Source organism: Pyrus communis, chromosome 1 (assembly GCF_963583255.1).
Source record: "Pyrus communis chromosome 1, drPyrComm1.1, whole genome shotgun sequence".
Lineage (NCBI taxonomy): Eukaryota > Viridiplantae > Streptophyta > Magnoliopsida > Rosales > Rosaceae > Pyrus > Pyrus communis.
Window position 1 is genome coordinate 10,896,965 of NC_084803.1, and position 24,902 is coordinate 10,921,866.

Here is a 24,902-nt window from a genome sequence, read left to right on the forward strand (position 1 = left end):
CGGCCATCAAATTGAACGAATTGAAGAAGATAAATGGGCACAAATTAACAACGGTGTGAACAAAGTAAAAATGGGTGTGTGAATATCACTCCCCATCTTATATTGTTTCCGACATCCACGTCAACATAGATGCAGTAACCAAAGATCTCGATTCATGCTATGAACCAATCGATTCTAGAATTTCAAGAAGTCACGGCTTATCGACAAACACGTGGAAAAAGCTCAGACGCAAGCAAAGTCTATCTCATATTGTTTTCGGCATCTACATCAACACCAAGCCATTGAAATTCCATGAATTACGACATGGAAAACAAACCCAGCAAAGCAACGAAGTTTCCTAATATACATGCATCAAAGAGTTTTGGCTTCCAAAAACGTCCAACCGGCTGTGAGGTCATAGTTAACTTTAATACAGACCTAACAAGATTGTCAAGAAAGATAGGAAGAAAAAGAGCCAGTGTTGCTTTTCCACCTAGAAATAGAAACGCACGGAAAAAAGAAGCGAAACAATTTTCACACGCTCCATCTCTCCACACCCCTATTCATTTACCTATTGACTCGTTCAATCCAATAGCCGAAAATAAATGGCGGTGCAAAGGAGGAGAAAAATAGTGCGAAAATCACCTCCTGAAAGAAAATGGATACACATTTGGGAAAAGGAAAGAAACGAACAAACATTATGGACACAAAGATCACCATGAATCTAGGTGTATATTTTGAAACCCTCTTTTTTAACTTTTGTATTCACACAAGGAAAAGCTAACTGCTGCTTCTGTATTCAGTTATGCGTGGCAGACGACATTTTCCACAATTACATGGTTACAAAAGGGAGCAGAAAGGATGAAAATATTACAGTTAAACTTGAAACATATGGTCGTTGTATCGAATTCCTTCTTTGCCCCGTCCATCTAGACACACCTCTCAGATTTACAAAGACAAAAGTATCTTCCTCACGTTAAAAGGCGGATTCTGGTATTCACTCAATCGTACAGACCCTCCTGCTCCCATACTTCCACGAGAAATTCTACCATGTCCTGTTAATACCAACCCAATTAGCATTACAACAGGATGATGAACTAACTAAATGCAATACAAAAAATCAAGCAGAATTCCCACCAAAGGAAAACGAAGACTTACAGACAAAGGAATGCGTTGCGCATAAGGTGACTGTCTCTGTTTGGTTCCAACCAATCTTTCATAAGTTGCATTCCAACTGCAAAGGACATAGTTAGTCGACCACTGGGAGAAAGATCAAGGCAAATTAAAATGCAAAGCACAGTTAAATAAAATATGTCTACTAGATACACCTGCTTACGGGATTTCCGCCATTCATGAGATCATTTAATTCACCAGCAAATATGGTAAAAGTTGATGAGTCGATTTTATATTATATATTATTCCCTATTCTTGGTATATTTTGGTTATTATTTTGGTGAGATTTTGATGCTTTGCTATTTGTTTTTAATGTAGGACATGCAAACTTGTTTCGAGCATAAAGTAATCAAACGGTGGAATTTTTGAGTGATTCCAATTGAAGCGGGTTCGTGAATCTGTCAAGAAGGTTGTGTCAAAATTTCATAATTTTATCCTGAAGCATCTGATCGTGGCGAATTAATTTATGCCCAGCGCACAGTGCTGGCAGATTGGGCTGCAGAGCTTATTTGCGACTTTTGGGCTGGAAGATGATGGATTTTGGACTTGGCCTCTTCTTGGAACTTGAAGAGGATGTCCTAATCATTAGTTTGAGTCGTTTTAGGCCTGTTTTAGAGCCCTGAAGGTCCAGAAACGTGGCTATCTTTTTGATGGGCAGATTTCCTAGTCAGAATAGGAATGTAATTTCTAGTTATCCTTTCGTTATTTTATTTCCTAGTTTTTAAAAAACCTTTTCTATGAGGGTTTTGATTTGGAGTAGCATAAATAAGGCTTTTTAGCCATTAGGGTTCTGGGGGGATACAACATTGAGAGAATTTAGCATTATTTTGGAGAACTTTAGACTTTTTACCTACAAGGTGTTTTCAATCCTTTTCCTAGTTAAAATATTTTCTTTAGTTTTTATTATGATTGTTCATAACTAAGTTCTTGTGCTAGGGCGAAGCCTCGAGCCTTAGCAAGAATATGTAGTTTCTTTTCAATTTACTTATGATATTATGCATGCATGTTTTGAATTATTAATTACTGTTTTAAACTATCTAAGTGTCTTAGTGATTCGAGACCATTAGGACATTTAGAAAGTAATTTGATGCAATTTTGGTTGGAAGGTTCCTTGAAATTGGCGCTGGCTTCTTGTGATTAATAATTGTAATTTCACTTAAGATGAACACCACGTCTTAAGGGTTGCATGGTTTTTCAAAGGGTTTTCATAAAACTTAATGAGTCTTTCATGTTCATATTTGATCCGAACGTCCGGACGGGTTGCATGTTAGATACACGTTCTATGTTGGAGGTTCCAAGTAGAATATAGAAAACCTAACATTCAAAATATGCACGGGTAATTTATAAGTAATTGGAAGAACTACATAGGATTGTTAAGGTGACGGCTGAACCCTAGTGCTTTTCCAAATTTATTTCTCAAAACCTTTTCTTTTTTATTTGATTTATTCTTAATTGGTTACTAGTTGTTTTTCTTAAATTACTTTTATTAAAATTCGTTTTTATTACTTTTAAATTCAAAATCAACATTTTCCAATCTTTGTTTGCAAATAATTAACTAAGATTAGGGTTTTTCATAAATTGTTTTAAATAATCCCTGCGGAAAACAACCTTACTTGAGCTGCTAAACTATGATAACCTTGTACTCTTGCAAATATTTTAAAGTGATTTTAACCTCTTTGCGCAGGTACCTAAAAATCCTATCAAAAGTATTAAGCTAAAAGGGATAAATGATATAGTTAAAGAGAAATAAAAAGAGTAGCTTCAGCAAACTAGTTAAACAACAAGGGTCATTACTTTGATTTAAAGCAGTGGATGCACTTACATTACTCAAAACTAATGGACCCCGACTCAGAGTGCAGTCACAACCTAAGTTATAAAAGCACAAGTAACATACCTTACTCTGGTTTCCCGACTTTTTGGAATTTGATTCCTAGGGTTGCCACTTCCGATCCACTCAAGCCTGTTCTGGTTCCATAGAACAAGACCTGTAGTTACGAAATGTTGCAAGTCAATAACCTATACACTTACAAACATGAAAGCTCACAAGGGCATGAATACTGATGATACCAAATTAGAGTGAGGGTAGGTGAAAAGAAGTTCCAGCACCATAAGTAGATAATACATAGCATGGCCATCAAACGTAAGGTTATATACAGATACAAGATGTAGAAGAACAACTATACTTCACATATAATAAAAACATACTTCGCAAATTCTAAAATTTACATGACCTAACACACATGTTAAAGCCAAGGTTTATGTGAAGTTAATTGGTTGTGTCAACATTCATTTGTGAAACCTTTGTTTCACCAGTTAATGAATTTGTAACTCAACTATAAAAAAGATTTCCCCTCGTGAAACATCTCATCCCAATTCTATTCACATTGCTTCCCAGTTTTTCTCAAGCACCGTTTCTCTCTTAGCCAGGCCTCTACGTTTAGAAGAAAATTATTAGCATCTCAGTTAGGGCCAAACATGTTAGCACCAAAGGTATTTACAAGCATATATTTGCCAAAAAGAAACATAAAAAAATCAGAAATGTCTTTGACTACTAAGTATTATCAAACACAGTTTGAGTTTATGTATTACGACACAGATCCTGTTTTGTTGGTATTAATTCAATATGGCAAGCTGCGAAATACTTATGCACAATTACCAGACCAAAATAAGAATGCTGTAAATAACATACAACAAAAACTTGCCATTATTTACAAAGTCGGATTGGCTGCTTGTGCTACTACCAGCCACACTGCCAAAGTTGAGGGTCTGGTTGGATGTGCTGATGGATGAGATGCTTCTCTGGGATTGAACGGCACTATTGTCCAAATCATAAGTACTGCTGCTCCAAAAGTCATCCGAGATGCCCGGTTTCTTAACACTTCGCCCTTGAATTCTCAATCCCTTCGAAGGCTCATCGACAGCAGTAATTGGTGTGGGTTTAGTGCAGCATCCAAAACAACCACTGCTCTGTTAAAACCCAGGTTAAAGCACACTGCAGAATAAACTCCACCAAAACACAAACTACACACCATCGATTTTTTAATACAAATTTAGATGCATAAATCTTGAGGTAAAATTACTCAGTACACCAGATGAGCATGCCACTGTTACCAAAAATTCTTCAAATTTTCGAAATCCGTATCATAAATTTCTTGTTTTTGAACTACTTTTTAATCTAAGCTTGCAATAAAGTCCCAAATTTTCAGAACCCAGATGATAAATTTGTTACTTGACATACTTTCAATCCGATACTTATTTCCACACTTAGAAAGTCAAAATCTTTACTACAAGTCTACAACCAAGTCAGAAACAAGTCAAACCTTCCAAAAATAACAGATTTTGGTTAACAAGTCAAACCTTCCAAAACTAACAGATTCTGGAAGAACCCAAATGCAAATAACTACCAAAAATGGCAGATAATTTCCCGTGAAGTGTAAGCGAAGACTTACCCCATGCAAGCGAGTAAGTGGCGGATCCAGGCCGCCATGGAGGTGTTGAGCGTCGCCGCCATTGAGTTCCTGAGTCTGGAGCTTTGCCGGGAAAATTCAACGGCTAGGAATCGGTTTTCATCCGCGAAAGAATTGATGAGAATTTGGAGGGTTAGGGTTTCCGGATTTACAGGGAAGATTGGGAATCGAATTGGTGAGAAAGTGAGAGGGAAATTCCACGTGAAAAAGAAGTGGGGGAAGCAGTTGTTTTCGATTGGTAGCTTTTGGATCAAGGTTTTTTTTTTTTTTTTGAAAAAGTGAAATTAATTAATTAAATACGTTGCTGGGCGTTGCGGTTTCTTTCTTCCCACTTGTTTTGTTCTGATAACCGTGTGCGCTGTTGTCGACTGGTGGGACGAGAGACGACGTCGTTTTGAGTTATTTAACGGGAGATAAATCGAACTTGAGTGCAAGGAGACGGAATGTTAAGACATTTCACCACGCTTTCGTACTCAACTTCCTCGTCGGACCACTCTACCAACATTCAATGACTCCATAAATCCACGCATCATTAACGTCGATTATTTTAATCCATAGGTTTCCTTCTGTGAAGCTTGAATCTTACTGCATGGTAAAATTAGGCTCAGATACTAATTGTTAAGAATACATAGGTAAAACCAGCTTGTAACGAAAGGATGTCGAACAATTAGGTCCCATTACTAACACGGTCACAATCACAAACGTGAGAGTGAACTGATCTTGAACGTGCAGACAAATTACCCTAACCAATTGCCCGGATCAACGCCTGCTTCTTTTTGGTTGTTGAACAATATTAAACGCCTTAATAAGAAGTGTTGTGATGCATTATTTAGAGCGTTTAGGTGTGCGAGTATTATAGAAACATGCATAATTGGCTATTTTAGCTTTTGATTTTTGTCAAATAAGAAACACATAGAGGGGCCTCTGCCTTTTGGATATGAATTAAGAACGGGAGCTGGTAGACCTGCCTGCATGATTTCTAAAGTTACAATTTTTTCTTTTCATTATCTTCAACTTTAAGTAGGAAAATTTTGGTTCCATATGATCTTTTGAAATGACATACGAAAACTAGCAACATACAGATTCCAAACCATGTCTCACTTTCATACCGTCTGATTCCGAAAAAGGCGTCCTTTACAACTCAAGGCATCCCATTCCGGAATTATATAAATCGAGCAGGTGAAGGTCGCTGCCATTAAAATCTCTTGCACGGCAAGTTTACACATACCAGAAAGCGAGGGAGACACGGACTAAATTATGCGGTATCAGACTAAACGATAAAATCGAAGAGAAAATAGAATAGCTTATAACAATTTGAATATGTATGACATAACCAAAGAAAAGAACCTAAAAACTTGGATCAAGTTCGCTGTCGTCCGGTTTCAAGTTTTGAAGCTAATTGGTGTTTCTGGACAGCATGGATGCCAGGCGCACCCTCCATCCGAGAATCGTAGTGGGCATAGAGGGCATAGGGGGTTCTGGCTTTTTGGGTATCAGAGAGGCCAAACCTGCCTGCAAGGTGCGACCAGAGTTGTTCTCCAGCTTGGAACTAGTCTCCGCAAACCTGAAAATGATGCAAACATTCAACTGGAAAATTCGGAAATCCATCCATTGTCACATCAGATTTCTTTAGTAAATTGATACTTTACTGTAACAGAGAGAATAAAACGAGAAGCGGGAAACAAAAACCACCCAACATAACAGAATTCTACAGCAACTAGTAACATGTTCTGAAATGTATAAAATCCTTGCACATATCTCTGTTAATATTTGATCAGAACAATGAAAAATTCAAATCAACAGCTATTTTCCTATCAACAAAAATTATCATTATAGATAAGCTCGCATGAAAGACTAGACACGGCGCATTCAAGCTAGATAAAATGGTGTAAAAGATGGAAATTACCAGCTCACGAGCAAAAATTAGAGAGGGCAGTAACCTAAATCCTTCACTCCATAAAAATTGCCGGCATATAGTAGGAATTAGGAAGCTTCTTTTTGTGTGCTTAAATGTGTGTCTATGCCAAGCCAAGAATCACTTTGTTAAACTACCCAACGAAAGAATGAAATATGTACAAGTTTACAATAGGCAAGGGTAACGCAGCTTTATGGAAGATTTGGATTGAGCGCGAGAGACACCAAATTCGACAAACAAGTATTGCTCTTTCTTATAATATGGGTGCTTAACATTCGAGATTCTATATAAGACTTGTCCCTTAAACTAGGCGCAATAGAAAAAAATTGTCAAATTAAACATACAAATGCTAAAAAAAAAAGAAGAGAAATGAATGCATGAAGGGAGCTTACACGGAGGACACCGTGCCTTCATACGCCAATGTCGACATGCCCTGTCTTTGCTTATGCTTGGGATTGGCTGTGCAAATCACAAAAACACGCCCACGACGCTTCACAGTCTTACAAAACTCACACATCTTCTTCACAGATGAACGCACCTTCATGGCTACTGATAAAAACAGAGAAACAGATATTTAACAAACCATCAAATTCAGCACCCACCCAATCGTGCTCGCGACGTCGTAACTTGAAACAGAAAATGGTTGCCAAATTGCGAATTGAACAAGCAGCTTGCAGAGCAGTCAGTCACAATTTCAGATTTTGCATCCATCCCAATCCACAATATATTAACAATCTATATTTAACAATAAAGATGCTGACTTTTGGATTGGAAATGTAAAACCCTAAATACCAAGTTCTGAAAGGGGACCAATTTAGAAAAGAAACCCTAGCAGCATATAGAAATGATTACTGTAAAATAATGTAATTAGCGGAGTGAATTAAGCATAATTAACAGCTGAACTTCTATACGTAACTGTGTACATCAATGGAGGACAAGTACCTGGTGGCTGACGGCGGCGTTTGGCTGCTAAAAAAATTGCACCGCCTCTCTTTTTCTGCAGTGTCAGTGACTGATTCTTCTTCGTATTCTTCCTTCTGTGTCTTGTCTGCGTGCTAGAGTGTAAAACTTCTGTTTCCGTGAACTAAGTATGTTGGGCCTAGTGTGTAGCCCAATTTGTGGTGGACTCAAATCATTTTCATAAGGCCCATGTTTTACTTGAAACTCTTTTTTTTTTTTTTTGTTGAAATAAGGGACATTGCCATTCTTTTTTTCTTTTAAACAAGTGATACTATTATACTAAAGCGATGAGAGATTAGGCTAAACCTCATAATGGATTAGTAATAATGTGACAATGTGACAATATTTTATTGCATAAATGTTATAATCAAAATTAATCATTATCTTTATCATCTAAAGACCTTGTCAAAAAAAATTCACTTGATTTGGAGACTGTTTAGTTATCAAATAAATAAATAAATAAATTGATAATTAACCATGAGCTACTTGTTAGCATAATTGTCGAATAAGAAAATGGAAAAAAAAGAATCGCTATGGGATTAACTAGCCTTTTGTAATTGATCAGATCCTTATTTTTAAGATGTTGGATATAAAACTCACATTATGTTTTTCACTATTAAACATGTGACATGAAAAATCATGAATCTTAACAATTCCAACACCAATATTTAGCAAACATTTAAAATGTAAGAATCGGCATAATTTCAATTTTCATTCTAAAGTAAACATGTCAAAAATATATTAAATAGTAAAAAAAAAAAAAAAAAAAAACTTCCACCACTTCTTCCCCTCTTCTCATCTCACTTCTGAAGCACTCTAGTTTAGAGAGGCACCATGAGTAGATGACCATGATCGTTGACTGTGGCCAATGGTCTTAAGTTGATGGCAGAAACAAACAAAACGTGGGAGGCTAAATGATAAAAATAAATAAATCAAAGATAATAAACAAATAATTGACAAGCATGATTAGAACACGAGTTAATTGGTTAAATGTTTTCCGCTGGATGGATAAAATTTGCTGGCAAATTACAAACAAATGCGTTTGATTTGCGGAATCTAAAAGAATATTTGTATATGTTAGGGATGTTCCAACATTAACTTGTGAGTATGATTGAACCCTCGACGTCATGGCCACTAATCAAAGAAGTTAGGAGGATTTAACTTCAATTAATTAACTAATTATCAACACTACTGGTAGCACTGCTTGCTCATGATCCTTATCTTCTACACAAAAAATACATTTACTTTAGCTACTTTTTGGGGTTAAATAATTAAGCTACTTTTAGTTGTGACAAACTGATTTGATTTCAATCAACAATTTTTTGGTTTATTCAAAATATCATCACATGTGGTTCTTATTTACTTTACTCAAATTATATCAAGTCTATTTTATTATTTTATTAATATAACTTAAAAGTATCACATACGAATCATATCGTTTACTTTTACAATAAGTAAATTATTATTTTTTGGAAGAACCTTTGAGAGAATTTTATTGGTATGAAAAGACGAAAAAGTTAGCAAAAAATAAAAACCAAAAAAAGAGGATGGACATAAACCTTACTTTTTTTTTAAATGAAAATACCAAAAAAGAGAACGGACATAAACTTTACTCCTCTTGAAAAAGAAAATACAAGTAAAAGAGGGGGAGACATAGGATCAAACATCTCTAAAATAAAACCTAAAAGGTTAACTGAAAGTTAAGCAACAAAACAAAAAGAAAAATCCAAAATGATTAGATAAAAAAGAAATCACACATTAAGAAGATAAGATAAACCTGTAATTCGATATGACCAACAAATCTAAATGAATCTTTATAGAAGAAGCATCATGTCAAACAAGAGAAGACGAGAGAAGTCCAAAATTGCTAATTTGTCAGCAACTGCTTTCCCCTCTCGCAAATGTTTGAGAGTAACAAAAAATCATGTGCTGTAACTAAAAAATACAATTTTTTTTTAACAAGTAAAATGATACACTATGTAATTTCTATTTTCGTTGCCTATAAAAACTTATTGATTTTCTGGTTCCCATATTTGGACAAGACGAAGTTTCCTAGCTAGCTTTCGCCTTTTCCCACCTAATATGCCAAATTACAAGAAGTCATTTCAACTAATATATTAAATTAAACATGTTGGCATCTGATTTGTTGAAAAATATAGCATGGTTGTTCGACTACTTCCTACTAATCATCATTTTATTAAAGTACATTATGGCAGAGCCACGAAATTATGAGCACATTGTTGCAATTAAAATACTAATATTAAGATTAATTTAGTTAATGAAAGTTACTTAATTAAAGCAAAAGCAGTGGGTCATTTTATTGACTAAATGGAGGGCCAAGAGCAAGCCATGGACCACTGAGATGAAAGCCTCTCCTCTCTCTTTCGCCTTTGTGGTTTACACTTTACATAGAAAAATGTTTATAAAGTTAATGAGGTCACTGAGAAAGTTGATGGAGGAAGCATCTAATATAAATTTTGCAGATGTCATGCTCCTTTTTTACTGCGCTGTTGATGGGTGAATGGACAAATATTGTGATGTATTTTGGTCATCTTCCACTGTATATTAGTAAAATACAATTTCACCATTAACTTAGGAGTATCGTTTGATTTCCAGAACTATTATTCAAGTTGAAGTTGATATTTGAATTATTTTTATGATAAATTAATCCTGAAACTATTTGAAATTAACAAATTAACCTATCACTGTCACATTAGATGTTTCATTTATTTTGTCATCAAATACTGGCACGTGACCAACACGTGACTCGCTTTTGAAGATAAAATTGTATCAGTAAGTTGGAATCTATAATTGGGGCTTTGCTCATCCAATCCAAGTGAACCATTAACTATATGTCTTTTATCATATGATCATCACAACTACTATACATGGCATCATGTAATTAATAACCATAAAACGTTAACCAATTAGTAAGATAATACAACATTCATCGCTCGTTTGACTATTAAAAAAATGTGATCCATGTTATGAACTTCCATTTTTAGGTCCTCAGATCATGAGATTACATTGTGAACTGACAAATCAAGTAAGGAATTAACGTTTGAGCACTACTATGCATGTAATATATATTGTGTTGGAGATGTGAAAAATGTAAGAGCTCTAATTTGCATAATATTGAACTGACAGATATTCACGAAACTTGTTACAACATACAGTCTAATTCGAAACATCTACGACTCTATTTCCAATTATTGTTCGATCCATACGTTGTACTCACATTTAGCTCATTTGCACACGGAATCTCCATTTTTGACCTGCCACTGACCTTGGTCCCAAAATTGAACCGGGACCATTCTCCATTTCTTGTTGTACACGCGAAGGAATCAATGGTACGTACATATATATTCCTTCAATTTATAATTTTTGAAGTGGATTAATTAAGGTATAATTCAGTCAAACCAAATTGATTCAATATTATTCATCAAGTCAAACAAAACACAAAGGATGTCACGGTGCATGTGAGCCGTATATAAAAGACTCGTATTAATGAGAAACCGACTACAGCGAGAATGTTACTACGTTGCGTATATTAGCATTTTTTTTTATCTTTTACAATGGAGAAGTAGGATTGGCTCATGCATTAGTGCAGGCTTTTGACAAATGACTTGTCCAATCAAAACCCTAATACCTTGGGTTTTCAATTTTCATTGGTGACACTCGAATGAGTAGGTTCAGTAACGAAAACTTTGGATATTTGAGATGTAGTAGCTAGTTTGTGGCAAATTGTAATTTAATAACAGACTAAAACAAATCAGATATTAAAAAACGTAGAAAAAGGACGGGGACATATTACATCTGGTCTGGGACACGCTCCGCGAGCCCACACACAAGGAAAAAACTTCAGTTGCCCATCCTGCTTGATTAACCTACTCTACAGGGTTTTGCTGCTTTTATATTCATGCGTATTCTTAAGAAAAATCTACACAATGCTTAAGTTAAAACGTATGACGCTTTAATATACGAAGTATTAATCGAGTATATAACATGTTAAAGCATAACTGGTCAAACTAATCGGGCTTAATGACATTTTATTTATATGTCCACGTTGATTGGGAATCAATTAATTATGCTAAGATGAAGATCAGGCAATAATTTTATGTTTTCTGTTTAGTTACGCATACAGTTGGCTTTGCTTCCAATCCAAGGTTTCATTAGGTCAAATACGCAAAAGTCTTCCTTAAATTGACAGAGGAAGCATCCAGCCACATGGCTGTGTTCACACTATGCATGTACTCTCGCATGCGTACAGACATTACTGAGAGCTCCGGTCAGCCCCTGGCAGAGTTGTGGGCAGACAATTACAGCGCACTTGGTTAAAATCGTTTATTTTGCGCTCAAAGTTATTAGTTTGATTTCTCTCTCTAATATTGTATGTATGTGTAAAGAATTGCTTGTGATTCTCCATTAGCAAATAAAGAATTATCACGTATGCATAAATAATTCATTAAAAACTAAGCAACAAAAGAAGTCAACCTTCTACACCAAGTGTGAAAGTGTTTAGCATGTAAGTAGGAATGACATGTTGGAATGAATAAAGTCTTCTCTCAAGTCCTAACCACCAACCCATGTCACACATAGTCACACTTAACACCTAATTTTTTCTTATAAGATATACTACTTCCCAGTCGAGCTGTCTTGTAATGGCCTCTAAAGTCTTCGGTCGAATTTATCTTCTTTCTTGTAGTAGTTCATCTGATGAAAGGTTTTACCTAACGTCAAGGTTTCTTAGTTATCTAGAAGCCATCCAAGTCATGGGATAGAAAACCTTAACACATAGCAATATGACCACTTGAATTTGTCATCATCATTGTTGGAACTTGCCAGACTATTTGTAATTCAACTATTTCTTTTCCATCTCTTGGTTGCTATATATTTGATACCAATAGATGCAAAAAGGTTTAAGTCTTTGTTGAAATTTCACAGTTGCCTATAAAAATCTCAAAAAAATTAAGAATCAAATTTTCGAAATTTTCTAGCATGCGCCGACATAAGGTATATTATAATACTTTTAACTGCATGTCAAAACATTTATTTTGTTCAATGTCATACATCGAAACATACTAGAACTCTTTTGTAAAATATCAACAAATATTTTGGTATTAACAGGGACTCCGCCATGTACCCAATCATGTTACAAGAAGAAACATAAAACGGCAGCAACTAACCAAAACCTGTGGGACCCATCACTGCATACGATTCCGAATATGCCTTCCAACCTACTTAACTTCTCATCAGCAAAAGAACAAAACCAAAATTTGTACAAATTAAAGGAAAAAAAAGAAAAGAAAGATTCGATCTTTACAGAAAATCAACCCCAAAAATATACAGAAAAGATGTGGGAATTAATCAGTAGGAGTAGGCCAACCGGTGACCGCCACGATCCCTGAGAATTCCATTGTACAGAGCCGCCCGGTTTGCAGGCATTGATCCTCTGTATTTCTGGGAAGTTGCAGCAGAAGAAGTTGGAGATTTGGAAAAAGCAGTGGGAATTATCTGGTGCTGCCGTCTAAACTCCTGATTGTCTCCAATCGGATCCACGACGTCCTCTGCAAAGTGCACCCTCTTGTTCTTCTTCCTCCTCTTCTTTCCATCTGCAAACTCACCAGCAAAAGAAAGTCAGACATGTATGAAATTACCCAATTATCCTTGAAACACAGAAAACAGAGTAAAACAGAGGATTGAATGTTAAGCATACCAGAAGATATACAGGATCGTAGAATTTGAGGGGAGGACTGATGGGTAATTTGATCAACTGGGTATCCGTGAGAATTGGGTAGGGACTTCTGGAGGCGGAGGGCGAGGAGGATGACGGTGCCGGAAACCGCCATGGCGGTGGCCAAAACCACCCCTTGAGAGCCCAGCACTGAAGACATGATCTTTTTCTGCAAGAAAACCAAGAAGTAGGAAGAAACAGAAAACCCAATTGGGATTTGGAGGCAGATAAAAGAAACAGAAAGCAGAAAGAAGTAGAGTTTGGATGAAAGAAGGAGAGACAAGTGTGGGAGTATGAATCGTGGTATAATATAATGGGGGCAGAGGGAGAGAGGAGAGGGGGTGGGGGGGAGTGGGGCGAGGGGGAGATAAATAGTTATGGTGGTTGCAGTGGGAGAACAACATGTGAATATGATTATTGTTTTAAATTTCTTTAATCAGCCATTGGTCAATGGTCATGAGTTTTTCTTTCTTTTTCTTTGATTTTTTTTGTCTTCTTTTTTCACTTGTGAATGTCGGCATTTTTATAAATGTGGAATTTCCTTTTTTTTCACAAGACGGGTTTGTTTAGGACTGCTTTCATATAATTACTTTTGTTCGATATTAAATTATGAGATTGATTACAATATTTATATGTATTTCTGGTTTGAAGCATAAAATAAAAGATCAAACTAATGACTTATCAAAACATAAAAGACCATTTGTAATATGTTAATGCCATGGAGACGATTTGTTTAAATAAAATTTTGTAAATCATATGACGTGGTTGTTGATGATTTGATAATTAAGTGTTGATTAGTGTGAGTTATTTTCTATTGGTAACACAACACATAAGTTGTAAATTTGATTTAAAAAGATAATCTACCTAGCATTATTTTTTGTGATAAAACCCAAAAATAAATGGGCTTCATAGAAAAATATTTCAAAGGTGATTCTTCATGAATTGCTTGACCCAAAACCCACTAGCAGAGCTAGGTTAAGGGCTGCTGTGGGCTGTAGTTTAGGTAGCTTCCGGTGAAAAATAAAATATTACATGTAATTTTGATTGATTTTCGAATGTAGTCCATCGTATATTTAGTCATTAATCCGAATTTTCTAGGTTTAACTATATAAAATTATATAATACAGTTTACAAACCATCTCTTTTTCATACATCATTTTTCTCATCGCATCTTGTACATGTACAAGTTTGGATTTGTTTGAAATTGAACAAGTATTTGTTTAATTACAAAAAATTTTGGCTCACCTTCTGAATTTTTTTAAGCTAGCTGATAATATGAAAAATACGGTATCAAGTTTCTTTATTTATAAAAATGTAAATTTTCAAGCTAGCCCACTCGATAAAAAATTCCTAACTCCGCCATTGCCAAAACCATTTAAGTTTTTTTTTGCTAGCAATATTTTAGTGATTCTAGAAGCAGCTCTAAACGTGATCATCAATTTTTTGATGTACCATAATTTATCGGGAAAAAGTGCAAACTTAAATACCAAACGACAAACACATTGTTCTCACAAACTAGTCTAACTGACATCTGTTATGTATAATTGAATGTGTCTTTTTATTGGGGGGGATAGGTTCTTTGTCGCTCTCTCTCTCTCTCTCTCTCTCTGTGATGAGTGGTCCGGCAAGCAACTTTTGCTTGTGCACCGCACGGCAATGCCAAATGAGGAAGAAAGTTTCATGGTGACGTCAATTGCTAGCTTGGAAAATGGGAAAGTAGGGGGACTAACTCTTCCACAGCATTACTTTTTGTCACTTTCACAATCTTAGGCAATGTGAGGATTAATATGGAATGGTAGCTGCGTGCAATGCACCCTGTTAACACCAATAGCTAACCACATAAAGCTTCGGGTTTCCTACCTACACAAAAGACGTAACGATCAAGATGCTGTTTCCAAAAGAGGCTTGTTTTGTGAATCGTGACGGATGAGTTTGATGTGGTAAATCAGGTCAAAATGCTGCAGGAAATCGGGTAATATTTGTTTGACCTTGATGAGATGAAGAGTGGTGGATTGCACTCTTGAATGTAATGGAGCTTGAGATAAAGGGGCTCAATTATTACGGCTTTTTTTTTTTTTTTTTTTTTCCTCTCTCTTTCTCTTTGATATACGCAGCCGTTGTCATGCATGACATGTCAGGCCGTTCCATGCCAAAATATTGGAGTTCTTGATGGTCAGATTTAGTTGAAGATAGGAAAACGACTGAGGGCCAATGGAGTATTAAAAGTTTTGAGTTTGAGAGCATCTTATATGACATGAGTAAAATATCATTATGATATTTTATATTAATTATATAAAACATCACATAGCGGTGTTTTTGTGTATTATTAACATAAAAACCCACAATAATGAAATATCCATGCGATGTTAGTTTTTCTCATAGCTTCGATGAAAAATTAATTAATTAATAAATAAAGTATGTAGGAAGCTTGCAGCAAGCACATGCATGCCTCAGCAGTTTAACATTACTCAGTCAGAATGTTACATGTGTGGCTTGTTAGGTTCCCAAAAGCCAATAAGCAAAAGGCCTTGGATTGTGGTTGGATGTTGGCCAAATTTTAGAATATGGGATAGAAGAAGACTACATAAACAACATTATGCAGAACATAACTGGTTAGGAATTATTTTATATTTTTATAGTTTGAGTAAGATAAGGAACAAGCATATCTGGCTTGGATTATATTGGCAGCGATTCAAGGGAGGAGAAAAAATGGAAGATATGAGAAGATAGTACGGGCAACATATTTAACCTAATATAGATGATGGATAAAGATTCAAATACTTTCGTGATAATGAATATGAGTCATTTTTCTTTTAATTTAGTGAGAAATTCTTGTAAATAGCTGTCTGTATGCAATATATGATTGGACTATAAATTTTTTTTGAATAGGAGTTAAGATAAGTCAAAAGTCTAATACAGTATTATTTCAATTTATGATTTGAAATATACATGTGAGTATCTCACTCATCAAGTGACTCTATAACCATAAGTGTAACCAAGGACTACCTTAAAGTGTTAGAAGTTTTTTCTTCTTGGCAACACCTTTAAAGTGTTAATGTTAATGGTGCCAAAAAATATCAAATCCCAATAATTGTAAAAATGGTTGTTGATAATATGTTCATGTTCTTTTTCCAATAGGGTTTTTGAGAGGGAGAGATGTGAAGGGGTGTTCATGAAGATGGTCTCACTCATCACAACCAATAGTCGTTATATATCTTCGAAATTTCTTATCAACAAAAGAAGTGATGTTGAAAACTAAAGCAACTTCAACCAAAATAAAAGGAAATTTAAGAGGGAAAACAAAAATAAAAATATAACGCAAGGACAAATTTATGAGGAGGAGGTAGGTGGGGAAGAGGGCGAAAGAAAGAGACCAAGAGAGAGAAATTTGATAAAATGCAAGCATCAAAATTTCCACTAGATAATTATATTTGATCAAATTTATGTTGCAATCACATATGTAGCTAATAAAAATAATAATTGTGATATCCGATCTACGGTAATTTTCTTTTGTAATTGTGTAAGGTAACTTCTTATTATATTAACACATATTTACAATGCATTTAGCATAGTAAAATGAGAAGAAACCTTTTTACTCCCAAGTCGTGAGGACTGAAGGAAGCAAATCAGATTTCGACCCGAGAATTCGAGCCTTGGTGTCCGGAAAAAATTCTGTTCCGGGCAATTCTGTGACCTCTCCATTTTCAGTAACTGCAATGGGGTAGCTAAGCAAATGCCCTGGCAAGTCACCATCCAATGTGTCACATGAATAAAGGTCCCAATGCCGGTCTGCAATTTGGTTCACCTTTCTTATGCATTCCACATTTTGTGGTTCAAGAAAGATGTCATTAAGCAGGCCCTAGTGTTCATACCACAATGACATTCTGAGGCCATGAATTTGTCTCCGGGCTGGCTTTCCGGTGGATAGATGATAGGGTTGGTAGGCCCCCATGGCAATCTCCGAATCCCTGGCTCCATCCATTGATCTTTGGTTGATGTTTGCGGACCCAATGATTATGTACTCATCATCAACTGCAAATTATGCAACGCATTTCAAACACTTGAGTCAGTATATGTTTGTCCTGCATACAAATCCATGACTCTATTGTAGGGACGTCCACTTTTTTTTTAAGAACGGATGTTTCGAGAAAATCTCACTTATTATCAACTTTGTTCTACTTTGATCCGTTTATTGAAAAAGAGTTGATAATTTAGAGTTCATAATCACGCTTTGGAGCTTTGATTTCAGGTTTCAAGTATTACATTTCGGTCGAATATGAAGTTTGGAACCTAAACTCGAAATAATAAAAAGGAAAAACTGAAGAAAAATTGAGTAGAAGTGAGCTTTTCTCAATGTGTGTTTTCTTTAAGTTAAATTAAAAGTTAGAATAGTTAATTAAGAAGAATGTGATATAAGATTGGCTTACCTATCATCACCTTGGCATGAACATAGATCATGAACCGCCTTGCTTGTTGTGCTCGACTGTAATCTGATCCATGTTCTGGTTTTTCCGGAGGTTCATATTCTCCGGGTAGCTTCTTCTCGTGGTTACCAAGGCAAAAGAATGCCAAATAATCCTTAGGGTTTGCCTCAATCCCCTTGACTTTGAGAGTTTGAACAATGTCCCTATACATCATGTCCATCGTCATCCTCTGCCAATGCAACATTGCCTGAGCGGTTTGGCTTTCCGGGATGCCCTCTGGCCACATTGGCATCACAATGTAAACCGTAAATCTTTCTCCGGCTTCAATCTTACTAACAATCTTTAGTGACAGTTCCTTTGGGATCAGATGCAAAGCACCAACCTCCTTAACTTTTAGGGTAACATAATCCGAATGCCATCCAAAAGAGCTTCCAAGAAAGTACTGATTTTCGATGTAGATAAAAGACTTTGCGCACCGAATGGCATTGATGTAAGCATCCTGAATGCTTCGATCAATCACGTGATTTTATCCGGTGACAAGGCCTGCCTTGGCAGCATCTTCGGGGGAGTCAGGGAATCCAAATGCAGCTCCTCCATCGATGGAGCGAAACAGCTGAACATTCCATGTATCATGGTCTTGAGGGGACATTACCGGAGATGGTGGTATAAATGTGTCATCAAGCTCTCTGAGTTCAACAAGCAAGTCCTTCCCACCTTGCTTCCTTCACCTTTGCTCAAAATTGAATAAGACGTCCCACGCAATAGGCCCTTCCAATCGACAATGTATGTCGTGCCAAGCCTCCCTTGGACCACCTTTTGTGATCGAAGTGCCCCCAAAATTAGGCTGATGGAGATCATTCTTGTGTGTTGTGTCTGAAGTCCTGAAAATGGGATGTGAAGGTGTGTCATATCTTCCATCACAAAGATCAATGCCACCAATGAAGCTCACAATCCTCCTCTTTTCCAACCCTCCTCCATTAGGCAATTCACTGTCCACCACGACAATCTTCTGGTGATGCGTAAACATGGTGGACACCTGTAAATCATTGACAATGCTATTCCCGTTGTCAGGGTTTCGGGGACACAACACGCAATTAACTGCTGTGTTGTGGAAGTAACCTTCAGTGTCTTCATCATGAGTAGCCATCACTCCATCTCTCTTTAGCAACTTCACTGAAGTTCTGTCATCCCACACAAGCATTAGGACTTTCACTCCTTCATCTGCCTTCTTCTTAAGAAACTCTACGAGGGTCAAATCACCTCCCCGGATTTGCCTCTTTGGGTCCCTTACTAATGTGATTTTAGTACATAGAGACCAACCTGCTATGTCACTACAAGAAAAATGGCCTTTGGGTACAAAATTAAGGACACAAATGAAGACTTTGTGTCCCTTCAAGCGCCAATAGAGCGGAACAGTTCTCCTCTCCTCTCTCTCTCCCTCAATCCTCCCCCGCCTCTCTCCTGTATCCCTTTCCCAATCCAACCAAACCTCACTTTACTTTTTTCCCAATTTTTCCTATTTCCTTATCTCTCTCTCACTCTGGATTCTTCTTTGGCTCCTTCGAGGAGGTCTCGCCGCATCTCACTTCCTGGTCACAAATGTCGACTTTCCTTCTCTAATAATCGATGGACCTTCTTTCTACGTCTCGGCGCTGCTTCCATCATCAACTTCACCTCCGTTTGTTCGTAGTCGATCCAAGATCTACTCACTTAGACTGGCCGCCTACTCGCGTGTTCTTGCTTGACTAGCCGATGGCACACCATGCATACTTGACCTGAGATTTAGTCGTGGTCACTCTGGGAGCGATGTGTTAGTTTTTTCCTTTTTGTTGACGGGTAAGTTTTTCGTTTAATTTTTTTTAATTTTTGAATTTTCAATTTAATTATTTGCCTTATTTAATTTCTAGGCTCTTGTACGAAGGGGGCGACAAACTAGTACTCTTGGAAAGGATTTGGCGAAATTCCTATTACCTTACTCCAAACCCGTGAATTTCAGCTGATTTTTCCCCTTTCCAGCTTGATATTTTAGCGGATTTGGATTTAGGTTGCTCTCGGTTCCATGGACTTCATTGATGATTTAGCATCTCGGAGTTTGGGTTCTTACCAATTTCAGTTTCGAAGATATTATTATAGATAGCAGGGTTTGTATTCGACTATAATCTGGCTGAACTCACAAGCTCATATTTGTAGTGATGGAGGATATAGGGTTGTCTAGACAAGCTTGGAAATGGCTGCAGTCACAGAAACACATTTATTCACGATAGCGAACTGCAATCGGTGGGTGTGGAGATGAAATCGGGATTTTTGTAGACCGGCATTGGCCGATGCTGTGCAGTGAGTGCGCCAGGACAGGGAGGCTGTTTATCCTGTTGTCGATTTATTGGCAGGACTACGTCGTAAGAGTTTTTCGATCCTTTATCGGGTTGGGTTCTGCTTCTTTGCTCCTTGTAATGTGGAGTTGCTTTCTCAATTTGACTTCAATTTCTTGCCTGGTTTATGTACTTCTTAGTATGGTATGTTTCCTTGGTATTTCCTTTTGGCTACTCTAGCATCGTGTAGGAGAGCGAAGGTAATCCTGATGGTTTTTCGAATGTCATGTTTATTTAATTATTATTTTTTTAATTCACAAACCAAATCAGATCAAATTTTTTACTGATGCAAGGAAAGATTTTGTTTGGGATACTTCTGCAATACGAAAGAAGCGAAGTCGTAGGTAGGGACATGATTTGTGGCTTCGAGTGGGACAAGATGTACATCCGAATATCTTGTAGCTTCATGACATGTGTATGAAGCAGCCTCGGGCGGTATCTAACAAGTATAAGTTGCATTGGGATATAGTTAGGTATTCCTACTCACAGGACTCTCTAACATTGGTATAAATGCTGAGCGGTCTGATGCAAGAACTTGGCAATGGTCTTCTCCAGAAGCATTCGGCTGATTTAATACGTTCCATATACGGTTATGGCCGCCCGGAAAATTGAGGTTCAATGTCATATATACTCGTGTGTACGCATAAATGTACTAATTTACAACATTGTCTTATGAGCATTTAGTTGTTGCTTTTTTTTTACAATGCCTCGTCTTCTATTACATTTGATTATTAGATGGAAAGGATGTTGATATCATATCTCCTCAATTGGCATGGTTGTGGTGTTAATAGGAAACAGGATCTGAGAGAAATTTGTAGAAACTTTCAAAGGAATATAGTTAAGTGTTTATGTTTTGAGCAATTTTGATTTCAAATTTCTATGAGATTTTAATTTTTAAGTAGAGTACTTATTTGGCATATTTGTGGTGTTATAGGAAACAGGATCTGAGACAAATTTGAAAAAACTTTGAAAGGAATATGGGTTAAGTGTTTATGTTTTTGAAGTTCTGATTTCAGATTTCTTTTATTATGTTCTGAATATGTAGTTTAACATTTTTGAGGTCATTAATTTTTTGGATGCAGTACATCTTAATTCTAAGAAGAGGAGATTTGAATCTAAGTGTAGGTCTCGAATTGCTCCGCTCTCTGTGTAAGTACATCTCTGCATATCTTTATTTCCTTAATTATATTTGACTTTGTTATGTTGAGTTGCCAAATTAAAGATATTGCACTACCTTTTTGATACTACATTAAATCGGAACATGCGAAACATTAAATTTTGAGTGTTAATTAGTGAACAGGGCTGCATTTTAAATTTGTAAACATCCACAGTAACGGTTTGGGGCCTGATAGTTGTACCAAATCTCTTTTTCTTATTCCAATGTGTAGACCTTTTTGTAGCTTTCTAAGTTTGGGTTTTTCTTGATGTCTGCTTACGTGGTTTGAGATTACTTTCCTTAACAGGCCTGGGTATTATATAAAGTTTTGCGCTTTCAGATTAAGGTAAAGTTTGATTATATCTTATAGTTAATTCTGATGCCCATCGCAAGGTTTATAATTTGTTTCCATTACACTTATGTGTTCTATCAATTAAACTCCAGACCAACTACTAATCTCCTAAGTTCTTTAAATTCGGGTTTGTTATTTGTTGTAGGAAATGGCATATTTTGAGATATTCTGCATCTTTCTTTCTTTATTTCTTCACATTTGAAAGAGTGAGAATTATATTGTTGGGACTTTGGATTCTATTTGTATGTCCTAATTTGTGTGAGGATTGCTTGCCATCCATATAAGAATGTTTCTAAAGTTTCAGGCAAAAGTCTTTATGTTTCAATCACAAACAAGTGCATGTATGCATAGCAGAATTACACCGATTAATCTGTGGGAGGAAGGATATACAACAACTCATGAGATAGAGATAAAGAATCATAATTTGAAAATTTGGAAGCCACTACATACTCATTTCTTGTTGCTCTGTGTAAATGATGTTTTAAGAGCGTCTTGGTAGTCTAAATTTATAGTTCCATCCTTTTCAGCGATATCCAATATGATAATTTGTTCTACTGCTCGGTGTATTTCCTACTCATGGTCATTTTTCAGAGGCTATCAGAGCAGGGGCTGTCAATACTGGGTTCTATGCGGAGATCTCAAAGTTCATAGATCTGAGGAAAGAAAGGTATATTCATCTACCTGCACTGATCTAAAGCTTGATCTGTGAATAGTGTATGTGCTGCATCTCTGAACATTTATGATATTTTTTTTCCAAGTGGTCTCTGTAGTTTCTCTGTGTATTTGCCGACACTTGCTATCTTTCTTAGAAATTAATGTCATAGCTTTGAGATTTATCACTGCTTTTGACCTTAACCTAAATGATTGTCCAAACTTTTGTTGTTTTGTACATCTTTTTTGCTAGTAATGTTAGTTTACTAATTATCTAGGTTCTCAAGGAAAGAATTACTTGGCTTGAAGCTGCTCGCGGTTGTGGGCTGTTTTAATTTTGTAGGTGATTTCGGTGTTTTTTTTTTTTTTTTTTTTTTTAAATAGTTGACATATAGGGCACAGTAACAATAAATGTGCTAACATGGGTGGCGGCAGTCATCTGACAACTTTGTCAGAACTGGGCACAAAGGGACCTTTATTTGTGCTTACAATTTTTAGCACGGCATATCTTGTTGTGCTCTTTGATCAAAGGTGATGCCCATAGAGGACACATATAGAAACTTAGTTGCTGCACTGTTACTATTGGTCTATAAACACATATGTTGGGGCTCTTTGGCCTCAAAGGGCACAGATAATTTAGTGTGCAATGTCCATATTTTTTTGTAGTGTGTATATCAACTGTTTTGCATTAGAAATGCCATTAAAAATGTCTTCCCAGCATCGGTGCGGTTCATAACACTTGGAACCAGCAATAGGGATTTTTGGGGTGAAATTTTCCAGGACATGAGCATCTTGATAAGGGGTAACTCTGCAACCATTCCTCTGAGTGAAAAATATGTATGGAACTCCTTGGAATTCAGGACTTCTTATTCCGCGAGACCAATTCGACTCCTGGTTTATGTTAAAGAAACGCAACTTCACGTGAATTTTCGAACGTGCATGCAGAGGTTTGTTGTGATAGATGATCTTAACCCATCTATCTACTACTTCGCTGTTGAGGAGTTCTGCAGCCGGCATGTGAGCCCTTCCGATCACTTTGGCCCCGAAAGCATTGTCTTCTTTAATGGAGAAAACAACATTTGAAGTCATGTGTGCACAGTAAATATGAAAAGATTCACACCACTGGGGATTTTTCGTTGAGTTTTCAAGCAGTCTAGTTCGTCCAACTCTTACATTTTCCAAATCAATTGTTGCATAGAGTCTGGAACCTTTCCCAAACCCTACTGACTCTCCAAGAAACTGCAATGAAATTAAATCATGACATTTACTGAAGTTAGATTTCTCACGTTACATTTAGCAAGTCAAAGGAGGTCGCACAACCCGTTGAGGATGTTTTTTTTTTGTTGTCTGAAATTGTGAAAGTACCAAGATAAAATTCAAATAGGAAGAAATGCATATGGTATTTTTAGAGTGTCGATAACAATACTCTGAAACTAACGGCGAGCTTTTTAAGCACAAATCAAATGTTTAGTTAGTAAAATGTCGCAAAATGAAATTTAAGTGGTCAAGTATCACATGAGTCCAAAATCAGGTAGCATTATTATAATTTATCCTAAAAATCAATAGTGCCATGGCGACTTGCGAGTCATTTATGGGCATAGATCAAGATGCCATTATTGACTCAAGGTTGAAAATGTCTTGTAATTAGGATGATGGTCCCCTGAAGGTTGGAATACAGATACAGCAAATGGTACTGTAGTTGCAGCCACTTTGCAGGACGAAATCACACAGCCAAACATGGAAGTTTGATTATATCATGGAGAATTTTTCAAAAAAAAATTGTATTCCACAATCAAATTTGATATGTGATATTTCAAATAAGTGTTTTCATAATACTCTTCTTCTTTTTGAAGAAATGATTCGTCGAAATATGCTACTATCACCTCTCATGCGGAAATAAAACTAACGGTGAATACGCCATAATAATTTATTGCGCAAGAAAATAATGAGAAATTTTGGATCATGATTGAATTGTTAGAGATAATAATATATGAATCTAAAGCAAAACAAGTTTAAGGGAAAAATAAATTATGACTTGATCATCGAGTTTTGAGACGGAAAAATTAAAAACTGAAATAACATGATAAACAACACAATTCAGAGAGAAGAAGGACAAAGAGATTTATACCTTGCAGAAGAAAATGCAGCAACCACCAGCCATGAGCCTGTCAACCTCGTAGATGGTTGCATGGAGAACTCCATGGAGTAGCACTGGTTTCGCCGCCATATCGATCTCTGGAACTGTATCCGCAAATCGAACACAGGCTAGCTAGCAGCTTGTTTCAATCGCTATTGCCTCTTTGGGTCCCTTACTAATGTGATTTTAGTACATACAGACCAACCTGCTATGTATATCAAGTGTTTTGCATTAGAAATGCCATTAAAAATGTCTTCCCAGCATTGGTGCGGTTCATAACACTTGGAACCAGCAAGAGGGATTTTTGGGGTGAAATTTTCAGGGACATGAACATTTTGATAAAGGGTAAATGTATAATCATTCGAACGGTAAAAGTTCGTTAATAATAAGTGAAGATAGCTAAGTCCTCAATAGAGAAACACACATTATCTTAATTTTTTGAGATTTGATTGATATGTAATTTTTTATTGATAACATAATCAATTTATAATAAATATGAATTATCAATGTTTAGTTTTAATGATTTCAGCCCTCGAAAATTCATAAAGTTGTGATAGCCAAGAAGGCTACGTTACGTCACCGTGC

At 36.4% G+C, this 24,902-nt stretch overlaps 3 protein-coding genes, 1 long non-coding RNA gene and 1 pseudogene across 5 annotated transcripts; 1 reads left to right on the forward strand and 4 right to left on the reverse strand.

Moving 5' to 3' along the window:
* Window positions 1–698: 698 nt before the first annotated feature.
* Window positions 699–4,902, reverse strand: LOC137709028 (uncharacterized). Its single transcript, XM_068448175.1, has 5 exons — window positions 4,602–4,902; window positions 3,855–4,114; window positions 3,047–3,137; window positions 1,138–1,213; window positions 699–1,034 (listed from the first exon to the last, which is right to left on the reverse strand). The coding sequence occupies exons 1-5, from the start codon at window positions 4,661–4,663 to the stop codon at window positions 981–983; spliced, it is 543 nt and encodes a 180-aa protein (XP_068304276.1). The 5' UTR covers window positions 4,664–4,902; the 3' UTR covers window positions 699–980.
* A 732-nt stretch (window positions 4,903–5,634) lies between these two features.
* LOC137746096 (uncharacterized) lies at window positions 5,635–7,585 on the reverse strand. 2 transcript variants are annotated; one of them, XM_068486163.1, is made up of 3 exons: window positions 7,477–7,585; window positions 6,927–7,083; window positions 5,635–6,183 (listed from the first exon to the last, which is right to left on the reverse strand). In XM_068486163.1, the coding sequence occupies exons 2-3, from the start codon at window positions 7,076–7,078 to the stop codon at window positions 6,015–6,017; spliced, it is 321 nt and encodes a 106-aa protein (XP_068342264.1). In that variant the 5' UTR covers window positions 7,079–7,083; window positions 7,477–7,585; the 3' UTR covers window positions 5,635–6,014. The 2 variants fall into 2 exon arrangements, with proteins under 2 accessions (XP_068342264.1, XP_068342272.1); XM_068486171.1 differs by having other exon boundaries at window positions 6,927–7,080; window positions 7,477–7,561.
* Window positions 7,586–12,703: 5,118 nt separating this feature from the next.
* Window positions 12,704–13,517, reverse strand: LOC137718476 (uncharacterized). Its single transcript, XM_068458037.1, has 2 exons — window positions 13,211–13,517; window positions 12,704–13,106 (listed from the first exon to the last, which is right to left on the reverse strand). The coding sequence occupies exons 1-2, from the start codon at window positions 13,386–13,388 to the stop codon at window positions 12,862–12,864; spliced, it is 423 nt and encodes a 140-aa protein (XP_068314138.1). The 5' UTR covers window positions 13,389–13,517; the 3' UTR covers window positions 12,704–12,861.
* Window positions 13,518–16,744: 3,227 nt separating this feature from the next.
* Window positions 16,745–24,407, reverse strand: LOC137730810 (phospholipase D alpha 1-like; annotated as a pseudogene).
* On the forward strand, window positions 18,940–23,073 carry LOC137730826 (uncharacterized). The gene is made up of 4 exons (XR_011068221.1): window positions 18,940–19,462; window positions 19,560–20,670; window positions 20,757–22,196; window positions 22,961–23,073. It is a non-coding gene; the product is annotated as an uncharacterized lncRNA (long non-coding RNA).
* Window positions 24,408–24,902: the final 495 nt, after the last annotated feature.

What these genes read in the sequence shown, in the direction of transcription:
- LOC137709028 (XM_068448175.1), bottom strand. Translation starts at nt 4,663, where the DNA reads ATGGCGGCGACGCTCAACACCTCCATGGCGGCCTGGATCCGCCACTTA. An exon ending in CACTTACTCGCTTGCATGGG is followed by an intron (nt 4,115 to 4,601) that starts GTAAGTCTTCGC and finishes TTAACAGAGCAG; the next exon opens with TGGTTGTTTTGGATGCTGCA. An exon ending in ATCCGACTTTGTAAATAATG is followed by an intron (nt 3,138 to 3,854) that starts GCAAGTTTTTGT and finishes TCGTAACTACAG; the next exon opens with GTCTTGTTCTATGGAACCAG.
- LOC137746096 (XM_068486163.1), bottom strand. Translation starts at nt 7,078, where the DNA reads ATGAAGGTGCGTTCATCTGTGAAGAAGATGTGTGAGTTTTGTAAGACT. An exon ending in GAAGGCACGGTGTCCTCCGT is followed by an intron (nt 6,184 to 6,926) that starts GTAAGCTCCCTT and finishes CATCATTTTCAG; the next exon opens with GTTTGCGGAGACTAGTTCCA.
- LOC137718476 (XM_068458037.1), bottom strand. Translation starts at nt 13,388, where the DNA reads ATGTCTTCAGTGCTGGGCTCTCAAGGGGTGGTTTTGGCCACCGCCATG. An exon ending in ACGATCCTGTATATCTTCTG is followed by an intron (nt 13,107 to 13,210) that starts GTATGCTTAACA and finishes GTGAGTTTGCAG; the next exon opens with ATGGAAAGAAGAGGAGGAAG.